The following is a 19590-nucleotide window of genomic DNA, read 5'->3' on the forward strand; positions in this document are numbered from 1 at the left end:
ACTTATTGGAGCACTTGATGCCACGGCTTGACGAATTTCTCTCTCCTGAATCTTGAAGGCATGGATGCTGGATTCGTTGTGGCCATATTTATGTGCCACATTGGAGACCGATATACCATCTCTCAATCTCTCAATAAGTCCAACACAGCCAGTTTTTCATCCAGCGTTGGAACAGATCACTGTTTGTTAGGTTGAGCACCAGATGAAGTAGTTGGCTTGCGTTTAGGGGCAATGTTGTATGAAAAATATGTACAGTATCTTTAAACACTAGAATCACACTCAGCGCAGCGAGATGCTCACACTATGAGAGGCACAAGGGAACTGAGATCAACTGAGGGAACAGCAGATTCATGTCTCACACTCACTCTGGGGCATATGCTAACTGAGTGGAATGGTGGGCAGAATCGCCAGCACTATTTACAGGTATCTTGTTCTTTTTTTTTTGCCGAGTGCGTATAGTTGAATTCGTGTTAAGTTAAATGCGCGTGTGATATGACTCACCTGTACTGTGTATCTGCAAAATACACTGTTTGATACTCGCCTTGCACAAAAGGTTTTGATTTCCAAAGAATCTAAAAATAAATTATTGCGTACACATTGAGACGAAATGTGTAGCTGGAATACAGCTATATTTTTAGTTTCTGCAAGATTTATTACAAATGAAGTAGCAAAAGGTGGAGGGAATTTAAATTGTGGCCAAAATCTGCACCTTGGTTTAATAAGTTATTGTTAACTGAAGGAAGGTGTACTCTCCTGGCACAGTTTGCAGCAATTGAGTTTCGTTACCAAATATTTGCTAAAAATACTTAACGTAGCTCTGTTACCATTGTAATTGCAGACATAAATTTACTTTGAATCATGCATTATTTTAACAATGAGGGTAATTTGCCGCTGGAACAATTTACCAAGGGTTGTGGTGGAGTTTCCATGACAGGATATTTTAAAATCAAGATATGCTCTAGTTCAGGCACTGCTCTTGGACTGCAATCAGGGGGTCAAACAGCAGATCAAACTAGATGATTGTGATATCTTGCTCAAGGCACCCAGAACTGTGAGCCACTGTGTCACCCCCCCCCCCTTCCTCAGCAAGTGAGGGCTCTGCTGCTGCCAAGGTGCCTGTCAGCTCCCTGACACATCAGCCTGACTGCTCTTTAGGAATCTGCCCGTCTAAACCTTGCCTTGTAGGTAACAGTCAGTGAAAGCGAGTTCCCCCAGAGGTATCTTTCTGCAGTGCCCAGTCCCTCTTGCTGCTTGCAAAGGGACAGAGCACATGCCAGCCTGTCAGGTTAGCTGAAGACTCTCACTTCACTTTAATACAGAACACTGAGCGGGTTTTGTAATAAAACAAGAACAGGTTTATTAACAAAGAACAGAGATTTCAGTGATACTAAGCAAGAGAAAAGGAGACGGGGTATGGTTACAAATAAAACATGATTTTCAGTGACGAAGTTAAATTTAGCAAATTACAATCTATGCCTAAGCAGTTTTCTTTCTCGCATCAAGTTGCCAAGGGACCCAACATTCACCGAACCAAAGCGTGCTGTTCCCTTTATTCCCTAACTCAGAGGTGGGCAAACTATGGCCCGTGGGACCCTCCTGCCTGGCCCCTGAGCTCCTGGCCCAGGAGGCTAGCCCCAGGCCCCTTGCCCATAGCCTCAGCTCACTGCGCCGCCGGTGCCATGCTCTGGGTGGTGGGGCTGCGAGCTCTTGCCAGGCAGCACAGCTGCAGAGCCGCAGCCTGACCCGGTGCTCTGTGCGGTGGTGTGGCTGGCTGCAGCTGGGCTGCCTGTCCTGGTGCTCTTGCCGTCAGCCACTGGTGCTCCAGGCAGCGCAGTAAGGGGGCAGGGAGCAGGGGGGTTGGCTAGAGGGCAGGGGAGTTCAGGGTGGTGGTCGGGGGTAAGGATAGTGGTTGGTGTGGTCAGAGGGCGGGGAACAAGGGGGTTGAATGGGGGCAGGAGTTCCGGGGGGCAGTCAGGAAGAGGGAGGGTTGGATGGGAAGGCGGGGGGCAGTCAGGGGCAGGGGCGGTCAGGGGACAGGGAGGGGTGGATGGGGCAGGATCCTGGGGGGGCTACCAGGGGACAGGGAACAGGGGGGGTTGGATGGGGCAGGAGTCCCGGGGGGGGGCCTTCAGGGGGCGAGAAGCGGGGGGGGGGGTCGGATAAGGGGCAGGGTCCGGGCCACACCTGGCTGTTTGAGGAGGCACAGCCTCCCCTAACTGGTCCTCCATACAATTTCGGAAACCTGATGTGGCCCTCAAGCCAAAAAGTTTGCCTGCCCCTGCCCTAACTTACAGATAACTAAAATGCCTTTGTGCTCCCTGAAAATTACCCAAAGTCTATTGTCTCTGTCTCCAAAGCCAAGAAGGATTTCTGAGGTGCAGATTCTTCCCCCTGGTGTGCTTACTAAGCCCCAGCTTGATAGCTTTGTTCACTGTGTGTGTAAATGTGCTTTCACTGTCCTCTAATCAAAATGAAGCCAGTCAGACCGGTAAATATGCATTCCTTTGCCTGGGGCAAGCTGGATTCATGTGCTGCATCTCAAACACATTTTAATAACCTATTTCCAGCACATATGTCTAACTCTTTGTACACAACCCGTACATACATCACTCAGTGATTTTTCAGGACCAGCGTGTCATCAGTTTACTTACGATATGTGATACCTTTTACGTACATATTATGACAACAATGTGTTGGGGGTAATGAGTATGCCAGGTCTGATATGAGTTAGTGTTGTGGGCCCTCTGCCAGTTGGCATTGAGGGGCTCCCAGGCTCACACCTCCCCTCTTACAATACAGCAGCAAGGTCAGAGTCCTCTTTCCTGGACAGGGCATCTGCCACTATATTTTCTTTCCCTTAATATGCACAATTTCCAGTGTCATAGTTTTGCACTGTTACGCTCTACTGGTGCCTTCTGGCTTTTCAAATCTATGGAATAGTCTACTACTTTTAGTGTAAATTCATAGATTTTAGGGCCAGAAGCAACCACTAGATCATCTAGTCTGACCTCCTATATCACACAGGCCACAAAATGCCATCGTGACTCCTGTAATGAGCCCAATAACTTGTGGTAGACGAAAGCAGATCTTCCAGAAAGGCCTCCAGTCTTGATTTGAAGACTTCAAGACATGGAGAATCTACCACTTCCTTAGTAGCTTATTCCAATGGTTAATCACCCTCTCCCAGTTGAAAAATCATGCCTTATTTCTAATTTGAATTTGTCTGGTTTCAGCTTCCAGCCATCTGTTTTTATGGCTTTCTTTGCTATGTCAAAGTGCCCTTTCGTACCCAGAATTTCCTCCCTATATTGAAGGAGGTGGGAGGGGTTGGAATGAGAGTAAGTTTGTGAAATGTCCTGCATTGCATAGAAAAGTCAGTTGATCCCTGGAAGTAGAAAGCAATTACAAAATCAGAGTTTGGAGATAGTAACCATCAAGTAATGGTGTTTGAAAATGTATCTACCGATACAACAGCTATCCAGCTTTGAGGGAAAGGTTTGGGATTGCCATAGGTCTGATGTATTCCCCCCCCATTTGTGATCCGCTCTGAGGGGAACACCTTTCTCATTGCCAATATGGTAATAATGCTTCTGGAACCTACGGTTTTCTTTCCCCAGACTTCACTTGGTTCTCTGGTAACGGAAGCCTGTACCAGAACATCAGCAACTTTATGTGAACATTGTATGTGAAGGCAGGGCAGAAATTGGTGTGTGTTCTGTAATTTAAAATACAATTGAGTTCTTATTCCACATTTCCTTTAAAACACACACACACACCACACACGCAAATACAAGCAAATATTGGGTGTGTCTCTGTTCATGTTCATTTTAAAACTATGTAAGTTTGCGCATGCAAATTTGGTGCGGCTGCCAAGCAATTGGCAAGGTGCAGTGTCTCAGAGTCTGGGCATCCCTGCTATAAATGAGCTGCTTACTATGTCATGAATATCTGAATTTTTGTTTTTAAATCATTTGTTTGTGAAATTGAAATTCGTTTTAAGAGCTCTCCCTTGACTAGTACTGCCAATATTGCACATTTGTTTAGTAAACTCTTCAAATTAGATTTATCTTATGTAGCTTCACACATCAGAATCTCTTGTCTGGTGTTCTTTAATCCCAAATAGCTATCACCTTTTCTCCTAAATATCTGTCATCTGTGTCCGGTTCTCCACTAAGTGTTGAAAGATGTTGGATTCTTCAGTAGATAGTGCTGTAACTTCATTGTATGGTTCACTATACACTTTATACAGGGTAAACATACTTAGAAACAGCCTTCATTACTCGTATTTTAACCAGAGCAAGATCTTAGGTTTATTTGTACTATCTTTCTGTGTTCATTAATAAATTGATAAACTAAATCATAACAGATTAAGTTTATCTTCTTCTTAAATTTCATAAGCCTCATCAAAAATTGCTTGCTGCTCATCTCTTGGCTTGATTAGAGAGAGTTCCCAGTCCCCTACAGAAATCTAAACTGACATTATTAATCTTCAAGATGAATTGTTACTGTTTGCGTTGACCTTGCGGATTGGGGGCATGGAAATGTCAAAGGGCTATATTAGTAGAATCACAGCATGTCGCTTTAGAGCAAAATTTCTCTCTGACTAGTATTCTCAAATTTCCCTTGACTTATAGGTGCGGTAGCATAACCTGGCACCATCATGTGGTATTGCTAAATCTACATATGGAATAAACTTACTTACTAACTATGGTGCTTCCATTCCATGTGTTACAAACATGGAAGGATTTTTTCTTCCGGAAGGTATATTTATAAAAATAATTAGCATTTCCAGAAGCTGTCTAAAACATTTTTGCATGAAACATGCATTACTCTTGATCCTTCATTTGAAAGGAGTTAAGGTTCTTATTAGTGATGCTTTTGTGAGGTAACACATGCAAAACATGTTAATCCTTTAAAGGTTAAAATAAATATACTCTGCATGCTGAAGGCGTTATGAAGGGATTTTGGAACAGAAAGGAAATGTGAAGTTTTTAACAAATTTTTAAAAGATGTTGAAACTGTGCTATGAAATAGTGCAAGACTGGATGAATTTTGAAACAGGAAAGCTAATTTTGTTAAACATCATTTGTAACATGAATGATAGCTGCAAGTATTGCCCATGGAACCATCATGGACTTATATTTAGGATAAATCTGTCTGTTTCCCCCAAGCTCTTTATGGTTTGCATTTGCCAGGTTTCTCTTTTAGGGAGCGTAGAGACAAAGAGTATAGAAAATCTTGTCAAAATTCTGTATTGCCCATTGATTGTGTCCTTGAATGTGTTCACACTATATGGAACAGTGTTTTTAAATACAAAGGACATGTATTTTGGTTTAAGCCTTTATCATATACGTACTTGTCTGTGTAGTTATGGGGATCATTCCGGGGATATGTGAACAATTGCACAGTCCATCTGTTGTCATAATCTGTTGTCAATTTCTCACTGATTGACGTTCTGTCACATTGAATAATACTGGAGATTGAACAAGAATATTTTTTCTTGGGGTGAGATTACATGAGGCTAATGCACATGGTATACATTTCCTTAATTATTTAAATGGTCTGAAAATGCATCTCTTATCAAAGATGAGTCTAACCTTGTGTGAGTGGTAAGTGCCCCATTAGAGTTTAAAAATATAACTAAATTGACTTAATACCGTAAACTGATAAACAAACTGTATTATCTTACAGATATTATGGAAATGTCTTGCAGTTCTTGGAGCGATCAGGAAAAAGAATTACATTGTTGCCACTTACTAGAAACACGCTAGCTAGACAGAGTGTTCTCCACATGCATGTACACCTGTTGGCTGTTTGTAAACAAGCTCATAGTTGGATGTGCAAATTTGCTTACTCAACTAGAGCAATCCTTTGCTTTGTATACTTAAATAAGTCCGTAAAAGCAGAATGACTTTGCAGTGTGTGGTCTTGTGTTGTTTTTGCCACTAAAATTCTATTCTCTACCCACAAATGTTATTTGTGTGTGTTGACCAAATATATCAATTTGACCTTGCTTCTGGTTGACCATGTGGTGGTGTGTCAAGTTACTGTGAGAATCAGTCACCCACACAGTGCCCTCGGCACTACAAGTGACATAGTGTTGCTGACACTGTGTGGATGATTGATTCTTATCAAAGTAAGGAGAGCAAACTCCCTCTTATGTACATTATAAGATTTCTGGTCGTTCGCTATTGTCATTGTTGATGAGTGTTAAACCATTTCCTCTTGATGTATGGCAGAAAATGCAAGTCTCTTTCATTCCAGACTCAAGATGATGATGCTATTATGTTTGATTTGCTCCACCCTTGAAACACGGTACAGTGCCACATGAGACAATGGAATAATATCATAAGATTCATATTGTGCTCTCAAATAACAGGAGTTTGCCAACTGGTGGTGGTAACTTTATATTGACAGAACCTTCCTGGGCACATGTTGAGTCCTGTGGTGATTTGCTTTTGTTCCAAACGTCTGCAACCCACTATTTCCACAATACAATGGGCTCCTAACAAATGTAACTCAGGACTATAAATCTATTATTGGACAGAATGGCATTCCTTAGTGCATGCTGATGTTTATTTTGTGGTATCTGTTTACTGTGGGCATGTCTATACTTAAGGGTAGATTGGCACTGCTGCAATCGATGCAGTGAGTACTGATTTAGCGGGTTTGGTGAAGACACACTAAATCAATGGGAGAGCACTCTCCTATCGATATGTGTACTTCACCTCCCCGAGAAGTGTAGAGGAAGTCGACGGGAGATGCTCTCCAGTCAACACAGCACAGTGTAGCCACCATGGTAAGTGGATCTAACTATGTCGACTTCAGTTACGTTATTCACTTAACTGAAGTTGCGTAAATTAGATCAATTTACCGCGGTAGTGTAAACCAGCCCTGTGTCTCTACTATAACCAATCTGAAATCATAAGGAGCTCTTATATAAGGATAGCTCTACTTTGGGATTTAGGCAAGTTATAGATAGTAATAGACCTTTTGGGATAAAACGAGAAGACCTTATATTTATTATTTATTTTTTCCTACAGCAGTAGAACCTAGGAGGCCTAGTCAAGATACAGGGATCCCAGCTGGGCTAGGTTCTGTATCCACATAACAGAAGAATGGTCTCTGCCAAAAAGAGTTTTCAATCTGTTTAATTTTGATCCAAATCCTTTTAGAGGCTTTGAAATGCCCAGATGAATGTTTCTATTTCTCATTTCCCGCTACAGTGGTAAGTGGGACTCTGTTCTTGTAAAATTTTCCAGGCCAATTTTGCAGACCTAGCAAGGATTTGATAGTTTGCAGGAAGATCTAAACTTTTCAGTAAAAAGAAAAGGAGTACTTGTGGCACAGACTATTTGCGAATACAGACTAACACGGCTGTTACTCTGAAACTTTTCAGTGTTTATTTTAACAATTTGAGGCTTTCCCATTCTTTGACTGAAATGCTGGATTAATTTTATTATCTGAGTTGTCACTTGCCCAAGTGCAATGTTAATTAGTGCATTTCTTCTGAATAAGGGAACAGATGGTACTGAATTCTAAACATGTTACTGCCACGGAAATCAGTTGCATTGGAAGCTACTGACAATAGTTTGCATTTAGTAGTGTTAAATTACTGAATTCAGTTACAAACTGTGAGGGATCTAGGAATCTAAAACTTGCTCCTTGTTTTGGTCTGATAAAAGTAGAATTTGAGGGCCTTGGACCTTGAGGACACACACAGCAAAAGCTGGCTTTGGACAGGGTTTTTGGAGAGCTATTCGTATGTTCCTGGAGAACAATGAGGGTTGGAAAGGTGGTTTCTTGTAGCTGATTTGCTTGTTAAAGTGAGTTAATTGTTTCAGTTTGGTTGCTTTTTAATGCTGCAGGATGCCATGGTGACATTAAAACGTCAGTTAAGCATCAGGACACAAAGAACGTTTGTATAGATTTCTTCTTTATTATTATTTAATTCTAAATAATTAAATAATGACATTTGTAACTATGGAAAGTAAATTTCCTTTAGGAATACAGTGAATTAATCTGTCATTGCATACACTGGGTCAGATGAATGGGGAGCGCCATTGTGCTGACAAAGAAACATGAAGCTGTGTGTGTGCGTTTAGTTTATCAAAAGTGGCAAAGAGTCCTGTGGCACCTTACAGACTAACAGACGTGTTGGAGCGTAAGCTTTCGGTGGTGCCACAGGACTCTTTGCCGCTTTTACAGATCCAGACTGACACGGCTACCCCTCTGATAGTTTATCAAAGGTTTTCAAAGTGATCAGCCTCGTCCAGGATTTGTACTGAAGCAGCTGTCTAGAAGGAAATGTGGAAAATAGAAATCTGTCACTTAAGTGGTACAACCTGCATATGGCAGGATGCACAGCTGCCAAAATATAAGCGTCCTCTTGTCTTTATTAAAAAAAAAAAAAAAAAGTGTATTCCATAATTCCATTTCTGCCCTCCACCATACGTGTTTTGTGCTGCAGCCATGCCAGGGTGTTATCTGAAAATAGCAAGAGAGAGAGCAGTCATAACAAAAGAAGGGAAAAAATCAACCTAAGTGCAATTGTGGCTTTATTCCAGTTACTTCTTAACGTATATCTTAAATAAAAATTCATTTTTATCTTGGATGCTAATGAATAAACAAAAGAGCTGAATCCACTGACAGTCTGAAGAAGCTGTCTGGTGTGGGTAGAAAAGAGAACCAATTTCCTAAAATAGATATTACAGCATTCAATTCTGCAGTTTTAGGGCTCAGACTTGCTCCCATTAAAACCAATGGCATAATCTCCATTACTTCCAAAGGGAGCAGGGTTGGGCTTTTCAGTAGTTTAAACATGTGGTAAAATGCTAAGATTCCACTTCAGTTAGCTCTTCAAATGATCCGGGATGTTTTGTTCATTGCAAAAAGAGTTTGCTTAAGGTAAGAGGAATAGGAGTTAACCAGACTTAAGAAATCCCACAATATAACTGGTTGTCTCCAAAGATGCCTCTGGCCTTCTAGATGAGCTGTAATGTCTTTAACTAAAGTGCACCACTCTCCTCAGTCTCGGTGAACATTCAATGTAGTCAATTTACTGTTGTTTGGTTTTCCTTAAAGGGTGGAATTCACTCCCTAGGCAAGGAGATAGCACCTGGCCTATGCACCACATGACCCTCTCTTTGTGCTGGTCCTCTGCACAGAAGTGAGTGTCAGGCTATGTGAATAGACTGACATCTTGCCACTCGGTGTTCACAAGATACTGAAACATAGAACGTGGGGTCTCTCCTGATCATCGGGACACGTTTTGTCCACCCCGACCTCCGTGCTACCCCATTGAAATCAATGGAACTGAGACCGTGAATGAGAGAGGATTTTCTTGTTTCCTTTCTTCAATATTCTGTTACGTTTGGAGGGAAAAATCAAAATAAATTTCAAATGTGCATTTCCAGCATGATTAAATCAGACTCGTAACCAGTCACTAGTAGTTGTGCAGTGCAACGTATGGGAGTGAAGGCTTATTCTCTAAGGCTGAGAATAAATGGGTTTTGAAGGGGAAACTGGGATTATAATTTACCAGTTTTTTTCCAGGCCTGACAATGTTGAACAATTAAAATCTAAAAATTAATCTATTGTCTGCCTTGGCGCTTACATAAACCTTCTTAATAGATACATTCTGACCTGTGGGTAAAGGGAGAGGAGAGTGGTTCCTAAATGTGCTTCTACTTTGATGTGCACAAACCACTCTGTAATGATGTGGGAAGGTTCATTTTAGACATCCCCATTCATTTAATCCTTTGGTGTCTTTTGATTGAATCCTGTTGGATGCGCTTAACGTAGTGGTGTCATCTTGGTTCAGCCCTTTTGCTAGTAGTAATTAGAAAATGAAACGTTTCTCATTAAGTTTGCTAGTGCAGCTTTTGGAAGCTAAGGTCAAGTTTTTCAAAAGTGATTAGTGATCTTGGGTGTCTGTTTTTGGGAGCCCTGTGTGAGATGCTTTAGGGAGGCCTAATTTTCAAAAGGCGAGTGCTCAAAAATTTCTGCAAACCACATCTGCTTCAGGTGTCTCAAGTTGGGAACCCCACATCAGGAGTCACTTCAGAAAATCTTGACCTAAAGGTAGTAAGTGCAATGTGTTCTTTTAATGGTGCTTATCACATTTATCCTCAAGTCAATTTTTTTTAGAAATTTGGTCAGGAAAACCCATGTGACTTGTTCTGTGACTAGGTAGATGGAAATGTATTTCCCTGTACTGAAGATTTTTATGCTGCTGTATCTCAGAGTTTGGGATGCCAGAGTTTTTTATATGAAATACTACTTTATTGGAAAGGGATTTCATAATATTTAGCCTGTGAGTGAGGGGGAAGAATTTTGATAACCTGCAATTAAAATAACTGATACATCTTTTGAAATATGTCAGCCTTCAGCTAATGCAGTTTTTCTTTTGTTAACACTCCAGCAAAGGCTACAGGATGTTTGTAACACATGAAATTGCAAGTACAGTGCTCTTGTGGGAGACATGAAACAAACAGAATGAAGGAAAATGTGTATTTCATTTGTTTTAATCAGGGGCTTTATCTAAAGTTACATGGTGCAAAGTTGGATTTTTGAAGTATTGAATACTTTTTTTGGCAGTTGTCATAAGCAGTGTGACAAAGTTCCTCCTCTGCCTTGGTGGGTCCTGTGCTTATTGGTGTATTTTCTCGCCTCAGAGGTTCACAGCAGCCCTCAGTTTGGCCACTTTCATGGCTCAAATCTGCCGTTCACTCAGTTAGCCTCATCATGGGCCAACATGGGGAAAGGAAGAAGAGCAATCCCCACAGTCTCTGTTGATCCACCTAGTGGATCGGGGAACAGGCCAGAGACCTTCCCCTCTGGTGGAACCCACAGTCCAGTTCAACTCCTCCAGTATCAAATTGGGGGGACGGCCCGCTCTCTACTCTGGGTTCCAGCCCAGGGCCCTGTGGATTGCAGCTGTCTACAGTGGCTCCTATAATAGCTGCGTGACAGCTACACCTCCCTGGGCTACTTCCCCACGGCCTCCTCCCAACACCTTCTTTATTCTCACCAGATAGATAGACCTTCCTCCTGGTGTCTGATAATGCTTGTACTTCTTGGTCTTCCAGTAGTACGCCTTCTCTCTTTCAGCTTCTTGCGCCTCTTGCTCCCAGCTCCTCGCACACGCACCTCAAACTGAAGTGAGCTCCTTTTTAAAACCCAGGTGCCCTGATTAGCCTGCCTTAATTGATTCTAGCAGCTTCTTGATTGGCTGCAGGTGTTCTAATCAGCCTGTCTGCCTTAATTGTTTCCAGAAAGTTCCTGATTGTTCTGGAACCTTCCCTGTTACCTTACCCAGGGAAAAGGGACCTACTTAACCTGTGGCTAATATATCTGCCTTCTATCACTTTCCTGTATCCATCTGGCCCGACCATGTCACAGCAGTCATACTGCCTTTCGTTTCCATATGGATGATGCACTCAAAGGAGAGGGGTTTTTGATACCGATTAAAGGGTCAAGATAACTTTAGTCAATATTTTCAAGTTATTGATGATCCCATTATTACTAATGTATGGCCAAACTGAAGAAAAAGAAACCCCACAGTCACACACACGGAGGTGTAAGCAGTGCAACCTAGTGGTCAGAGCAGGAGTCTAGCCTAGTGGTCAGAGCAGACTCAGAGGGCAGAACCACAGATGTGGTCAAGAGACAAGCCAATAGTTAAAGCCAGGAAGCAGGAGCCAGAACAGAACCCAGGGGCAGAGTTGCAGTTGTGGTCAGGAGACAAGCCAGGGGTCAGGAATCAGGAGTACATGGGCAGGAGTGGAGCAGAAGGGGTTGGAGCAAGGGCCAGAGAGGAAGCAGGAAGTAGGTCTGGCACTGCTGCAGGAGTAGAACACATTGAGCACCCATTGTATTGCTCCAGGGTTTAAACACTGATCAGTTGGCTCTTCTGACCAATCAGGGAGCACAGTCACTTAGTGGGCCCAGTGGAGTCATTGAAGACCGAACCCAAAGGCAGCAGAATTCCTGACCCCACTAGCACTTATAAAATACGGGATAGTGTAACCTTGCCATAAGATATACCATGGTCCTCCGAAGTTACAAATTTAGTAGGCAACCTTGTTATCGATTTAAAAACACACACAATACACAGAAGTTGGGAATAACTTATCTTTCTTTGAATTCTTTGCTAACTAGAGACATTTTTGAAAAACTTCCCACTGTTGATAGAAGTGATCAGGTGAACCAATGTTGCCAACATCAGCTATCTGGTGTACATGGGCTGTGGGCTGCTGATGAGACTGTCAGCATCTTTTCAATTAGACTTTCTCGCATGCAAGGTTAGAATGATGTGGTGCTATCCTAGGCACTAGCTCATAGTGGGCTGTCTCTACAGCTGATGTCCCACTGTTGTTATCTCCAGTTCAGCTAGATGCTAGCAACGGCAAGAAACATTTTAAAAAAAAAAATCTCCCTAGCGTAGAAAAGACTTAAAAAGCCAGGCTTAGTTTCAACTCCTGTGTAGTGTGGTTTTCCTAGTTATCCTACTTAAGTTCTGTTAGAAGAACACAAGGAAAATTGTGGTTTTATAATTCATTTGAAGGTAATTGTTAAGGATTATAAATTATTTAACCTCATGTAATTTGATGCTGGTTCAATATCATTAAGATTTATGTTGCATTACTGTCACTTGCGTAATAGCTATGCCTTTTTTTTCTAACCTCATCAGCTATCCCATATCAGTGCTAAGAGTTCTTTATTTACATTTTTATGCGAGATATTTTTGGAGAGGAGAATAAATACAAAGTATAAAGCAGTCTATTTCTAAACATCTTGTCACATTCAAACTAAACAGTCTTATTCCAGCACATGAGATGTGAGCACTGACAATATCAAAGCATTAGTAGCTTTCTAGTAAGACTACAAGTTTAGTAACGTGGAATACAAGAAAAGACCATGAAAAATATTGCTGTCTGGAAACATTACAAGGAATAGCTGATATGCACAATGAAATAGTTGCCATTCAGTAACAAGGTAAAAAGTTCACAGTGCAGCGTAGAACAGACTAGTTATATTGTGTAGTGGTCATTTATATTGTCTAGCATTGGGCTAATAAGTGAAACATGAAAATCAACACTGTTTTAAAACTCATAATGAACTGTAAAATATTGGGAAAGTTTAAAACCTCACATTTTCCAGCAGTTCAGTAAATTATGGCTAGTTGAGCTAGTCTGCCCAAGGGAGTTTGCAAATAGGGCAATGTGGTGCCAGACCCACTCAATGAACTGCCATAATTCTCTCCATACCAGGAAAGCAGGTCCCATTGTGCCCCATGTGGGTGACTCTTTCCCCCTTGTAATCAAATCAAATCTGGTTCCTTGACCTTTGTCTCCTGTGCACATTCCTGTTCTTGTGATAAGGTAGAATTGGCACTTGTCACTGAAATTTTATGGGTAAACTCCTGTCCACCTTACCCTTGTAAAAAACAAAACAAAACAAAAAGGGTGGGGGGTGAGCGTAAATTGGAGTTCTGCAAAAGTAAGGTGAACAGGATATATCACTACATGACCAGTCTGTGATTGTGCAGTCATATGCAGGCAAGACTCCCATTTGAAATGAACGGTAGTCTTAGTTGTGGGAGAACTTTCAGCCCCGGGGCCCTCAATCATTAGTCTAATTTTTCAGCTGCATGGTTCAAAATGAATAGGGCACAGTTAGATGGAGAGGCACTAATTTTGTCGGTCTTCCACACACAAAAATTGTATTCCAGGAACTGACCTGCACTTGAGGCACATTCATTATTCCTTGTTCTGTGAGTAGAGTTGGGCAAATAGCTGATTTTTTTCAGTTCACTGGAATTTCCAAAACATGAAAATAAAACTGGGTCAGGTTATGCTGCAAATGACAATTTTCAGATTTTTTTTGTGAATACAAAAAGTTGTTTAAATAAACAAACATTTTGTTCAAACCAAAACCGAAACGTTAGTTCCCAGGCCATTGTAACCATTTTTTTTCCCCACAAAAGCAAGTGGCTAGATTCACAAAGCCATGGGGGGAAGAGAAGTGTGCTTACCTTATGCCCTCTAGCCCTCTGGTTAGGGCATTCCCCTGGGATGTGAGACCCCCAGCTGCAAGTTCCTTGATCCAATTACTATTTATTTATATAAATTGGAATAGCTTCAACAGGGAGACCCACTCCAGAATAGCCATTAGCCCAGTGGTTGTCTGTCCTCCTGGTCACCCGGAGGGAATTGTGGGAAGGCACTGGAAGACTATCAGCATTCAAGTCATTTAGAGTGCATCCACGCTACAAAGTGGGGGGTTACCAGCCCAAGTGACAGCAGCACCCAGGATCTAACCCACACCCTCAGCCAGGCCAGCTAGCCTGGGTTGAAAGCACCACTGGACAGGAGTGGGGAGCAGATAGGGGCAACTCGACAGACCCTTAGTGTGGGGCTTCTCCAGGGTGTGTGCCCACGAAGTGCTGAGCCTATGGGTTACCGTAACACCAACAGACCCTGGGCATCGGCAGGCAGGAGCAAACCGGAGACCTCTGGAACTTAGTGCATGAGCCTCTATCACATGAGCTAAAAGCCAACTGGCTGTTAGCTAAGGCTGTAGAGCAGACTCATTAATTGCTCTCTAAGTGGTCTCGGTGCCACTAGATGGGACAGAACACCACACCCAGAAGGTGTGTGGCTTACATTACGACTTAATAAATAATCATAATTGTATAGTTAGTGAACTTGCCTTGGATCCTGTTTCTTCTGCAGATGCGCTTACATAGCTTGTATTTTACTTTGGAAATAGATTTTATATCACTATGCCAGTTCCACCTAGAGATATGATTTATGACCTTCCATTCTCTTCTGTTCGTCTTTTAGCTTGAACTGGTTAAATCCTTTTATTCCCCCTCCCCGCTTGCCATCCCAGGGTCTCTAGCCATTCTTCAAGTTGTCTTTATCTACCAGTCCTTTTTAAGTTAAAATGAGTCATCTCAGAGGATAGCCTGAACCAACTGATTGGTTCAGCACGCCAAGTAAAGTGGATTGTTTCATATGGCTTCACTTAGAAGGAAGGAGAGAAGGAAGGAATTTTGCAACACAAGTCCACTGTCCAGCAATCGGCATAAGGAAACTGCAGTGCAGTTTTCGCAATCTGTTCCAGCATAAAGACCAGTTTACCTTCTCATTCTTTGGGGAAAAGTTCATGGTTCATGGGCAGAAGTCAGGGTAGAAGGAGTCTGTGATGCTTGCTCAGCTGATATCCATTGGTTATTCAAGTTATACAACAGAGGTTTTGAGACCACAGCTCTGCAAAACTGAGCAGTTTGGGGTCACAACATTTTGTGTGAACCTTCTTGGGTTTGGAGTCAATCAGACCCAAAGACTCAAAGCAAAACACAACTAAAGGCCAGCTATGGGTTGAAACCACGCAGAACCGACAATCCATCCATGGTTTCCAAATGAAGCCAAGACCCTGCCTAGGTTCACTTCAAATTTGGACTAGGTGCTGTGAAACGTTTCTGAAAACCTGGGCAATGTTTTCTGTTTACTACGGAAAGTTCCTTTTAGATCAGTGTCAGAGACAGATTCTTTCAGGGTACAGAAAAAGGTCTAAAGTTCTCCACTGTCTTGTACCTCCCACACCCTTTTTGAATGAGAGTATTTGGGTATAAGTTCAGCAAAATTTCCCCCCAGAATATGTTAGAAAATTTTGAAATTTGTCATCTTTTGGAGTAAAAACTATGGAACCACATACTGCAGTGAATTAAAACTATGACCATCTAGCAAAAGCTGGGTTGTTGGGTTTTTTTCTTTTTTCTTTTTTTTTTTTTGGCTAGCAAACCTCTGGAACCTAAAACAAAAAGCTTTGCAGATCACAGGAATGATGAGTAGAAATTAAAAATCCTTTATTTGCAAATGGAATTGTATTTCTTGATACTAAACAACACTGAAGAGTAATATCCTCCTTTCAGTTTGCCTCTGAAATGTACGTTTGTGTCAATGGGAGGCTTGCAAATAAAATAATTGGAGACTATGCCTAAAAATGTGTTAGCACTAAGAAGGGCTAGGGACTCCAGAGCTTGGCTAGGGACTCCATTACTTATTAAGAAAAGGAATCGTTCATGCAAATTGTGAGTTCTTTGTAAAAGGGCAGGAATATTTAATGACTCTGTTCCCCATCAAATAATAGTAGGCAGGGCTGGAAATAGAATAGCTGCATAATTGGGAAACACTGGGGTTTTCATGATGAAAATGAGCAGTGCTGTTTCTTGCTTTTTATTTTTCATTATCGTCTGTGTCAGATGGTGAGAACCAGACCAGAACCAGCCAGCTAAGGGTAGACCACCAACCTCAATCACGTGTTTTCTTTTGGCCTCATCATGCAATTCACATGTCTCCAGGATCATGGGAATTGTAAGCTCGGAAAAATGGTTGCCTTATTCCAACAGGGCAATTGAAAATATTATATAATGAGAATGCGACAGGTTGGACACCCCACCTCTCCGTCCGAGTTGCCACCTGATGTGCTGGGGTTAAACTGAGCCTCTCCTGCTCAACCAGCCTGGGTTCCATCTCCCTGCTTTGTGGAATTAGGCTCTCTGGCCTCTTGCAGCACACACACAGGCAGGGTCACACCCTGCTGCAGACACAGACTGAAGTCAGCTCTCTGTGAGAGGGCTCCCCCAGCACTCACGTGCCCATCCCTTTTGGGAGACAAACCCAAAATAATACAGTCTTGCACTGTATAGAACTATCTGTACAGTGCAAGCTCATAAAATTCACCCTCTTCCTCAGTGTGAAGACTTCTTGCCCCCCTCCCCAGTTAGAAATTGCATAAACTGGGTTTAATAATAAACAAAACCAATTTTATTAACTATTAAAGGCAGGGTTTAAGTGGTTCCAGGGATAGCAAACAGAACAAAGCAGATTTCCTTAGTAAATAAACAAAACCCACTAACTGAGCTTGACACCAGGTAGGTTGAATAGAAATTAGCAGATTCTCACCCTGAGTAATAAACAGACTGGCAGATTCTCAAGACACAAGTGGCCTTGGCTTTCTCAGGTTTTCATACAGAGGCTAAAAATCCTTCCAGCCTGGGACCATCACTTCCCACAGTTCAGTCTTTGTTCTTCAGGTGTTTTCAGGTGTATTGTTGTAGGGAAAGTGAGGATTCCTCTTTTATATCTCTTCCCCCCCCCCCCCACCACTTGGTGGAAAGCATTTTTGCTGTGACCTGGGTCAAAGTTCCCATTGTGTAGAGCGATCTCTGAGAGGTTTCTGTTGCACACAGTTCCTGGGGTCATCCTTATGCATGTGTGCATTTCTTCAGTAAGCCACTAACATTGTTTGGCCTCATCTAAAGTAGCACATTTGGAATACAGAGACATGGTTAATATTCCCCGCTTCAGATACAAAAATGATACATGCATGCAAATTGGATAAACACATTCAGTAAATTATAACCTTTCCAATGATATCTTACAAGACCCATCTTGCATAAAGTATATCTGTTGTACCATGTTCATATCATAACCATATTTCTATGAAGAATATGGGGTGTAACAACACAGAGCACTCCCTCCAAATGGAGTGGTAAGGGGAAGAGCATTCCCTTCATGTGCTTTAGCAATGGATCAGCAAAGAGAGGCATTTTCTCCAAAACAGTTTTTTGCTATAGTGGACATACTAAAATGTATCTTAAGCACCTACTGTTTTTCAGATGATTCATAGGGGAGGATGGCGCAGATGTGAGGAAGCTTTTGAATGTGAAAGGAATGGCTTGTTGCATATTCTCTCCTGGTCCTGTTGCCTGTGAGGTTTATTTCCTGACAGTGATTTCCATGTAATAAATAGCTCTTTTCTCTCATTTCCACAGGCCCTCCAGGAAGGCGGGGAAAACCGGGACGACGAGGAGAACCTGGTAAGCCTCATGTTTCCTCCTGTGGAGTGTGGTGCACCCAGGTGATGATTGGAATAGTACTTAAAAGTACTTGAACTGCTTGATAAAGATACTAGCCACCTTTATCTAATTGACCTGTGAAATGAAGAAGTCCCATCTCCCATGAACAATAGGTTATCTATTGATTTAAACCCTTCAGCTCTACTGGTACCTAGCCACAGTGACTTAAAGGGGCACTATCACATTGATTATGCAGGTGTGTGTCTGTCCGTGTGTAATTTATTAGTCTGCTGTTTTTTCCTTTAGCCATGTGTGCCCCATTCTTTTTCAAAAAGAAAAGGAGGACTTGTGGCACCTTAGAGACTAACCAATTTATTATAGTCTCTAAGGTGCCACGAGTACTCCTTTTCTTTTTGCGAATACAGACTAACACGGCTGTTACTCTGAAACCATTCTTTTTCAAAGAAAGACAGTACAGGGAGAAGGGAGGTGGGCATGTGAACAGTCATAGCAGGTAGTAATACAGAGAGAAATATAAAAGGCACATATACAGTGTCTCGGGAACCATACACCAGCTTATTATTTTAGGATTACTTATACATTATACACCTGGTGTGGTCTATTAAAATGTTCACAGACTGGGAGTCAGGAATGAGTGAATTCTAAGCCTAACTTGTGTTGGTCTTGGGCACAAATTCTTGAGATTCACGTTCACCCATAGCCTTTACCTCAGCTAGCTAACTCATATAAAAACTATAAACTTCCTCATCCTTCGCAAGGATTTCCCCTTTTGTTAGTCACCATGTTTTAGCTAACTCGAGATAAGAACACACCTGTCTCCTTGTGAAGACTGTTTTTCTGCCTTTCTTGTGAAATGGGGCTAATGATGCTTCTATATCAGCTTCAAAAGGGTATTTGCTTTATGCTTTGAAGCTAGAAGGTACTACGGAAGTAGAGTGGAACGAAGTTGGATTTGGGAGGTAAAAACATATCTAAAGAACTACATGGAGTTTGTGAACAGTTATACAAATTAAAACATGGTGGATGAAATTGTTGGCCTCCCAACTTTGACAGTGCCCTTTTAATTTGGTCTAAGCAAACGTGGCACTGTAAATATGTATTTTTAATTAGCAACAGGGTTTCTGTGCCTTGGATATAGTTTCATTTCAAGGGCAAGCCAAAAATATTCTCAGGTGGTGCAACATCTGGGGCTGTAAGCCCAAGCTGGTCATATCCCAAACTGATATAAACACTCAGCTATGAACTTCTAGAACACACATGATGGAATTAAGGGTAAGTAAATTTCGTATCAATAAAAGTGTAGCATGTTGTCAGCCTGTGGAACTCAGTGCTGCAGGAGAACATATAATCATATACTTTCACTGAATTTTCAGAAAGGGCTGAATAATTTTTTGACCATCAGTATTTGCAGTTAAGAGGAGGTGGAGCGAGGTAAATCATGCACTTCAGGCCACAGAACTGATTGCCATAGAGGTCAGGAAATAATTTCCTTCGCTTCCTCACTAGAGGACATCACATATTGGGCCAGGTAAACATCAGAGATTGTTGCAACCAGCAAAAGGATATTGGACTTCATGGGACAGCGATCCAATCTGCTACAATGAATCCTGTTCTGCTTGACTAAGTCCAGCTGTCGAGGTGGAGTATCCTGTCATGTGGTTTTGATTTCTTAATGTTGCACTCTGCTCCATAAAGTT

The 19590-nt window shown here is 41.9% G+C and overlaps 1 protein-coding gene across 1 annotated transcript in view; it reads left to right on the plus strand.

Annotated features, from left to right (window-relative positions):
- The window catches only part of COL23A1 (collagen type XXIII alpha 1 chain), a 353419-nt gene that overhangs the window by 237375 nt on the left and 96454 nt on the right, over positions 1-19590 (plus strand). The window contains exon 3 of the mRNA XM_073355469.2: positions 17849-17893. Coding sequence (XP_073211570.1) covers positions 17849-17893 — 45 coding nt within the window. The remainder of the gene's footprint in view (positions 1-17848; positions 17894-19590) is intronic.

Source organism: Lepidochelys kempii, chromosome 8, assembly GCF_965140285.1.
Source record: "Lepidochelys kempii isolate rLepKem1 chromosome 8, rLepKem1.hap1, whole genome shotgun sequence".
NCBI classification, from domain to species: domain Eukaryota; kingdom Metazoa; phylum Chordata; order Testudines; family Cheloniidae; genus Lepidochelys; species Lepidochelys kempii.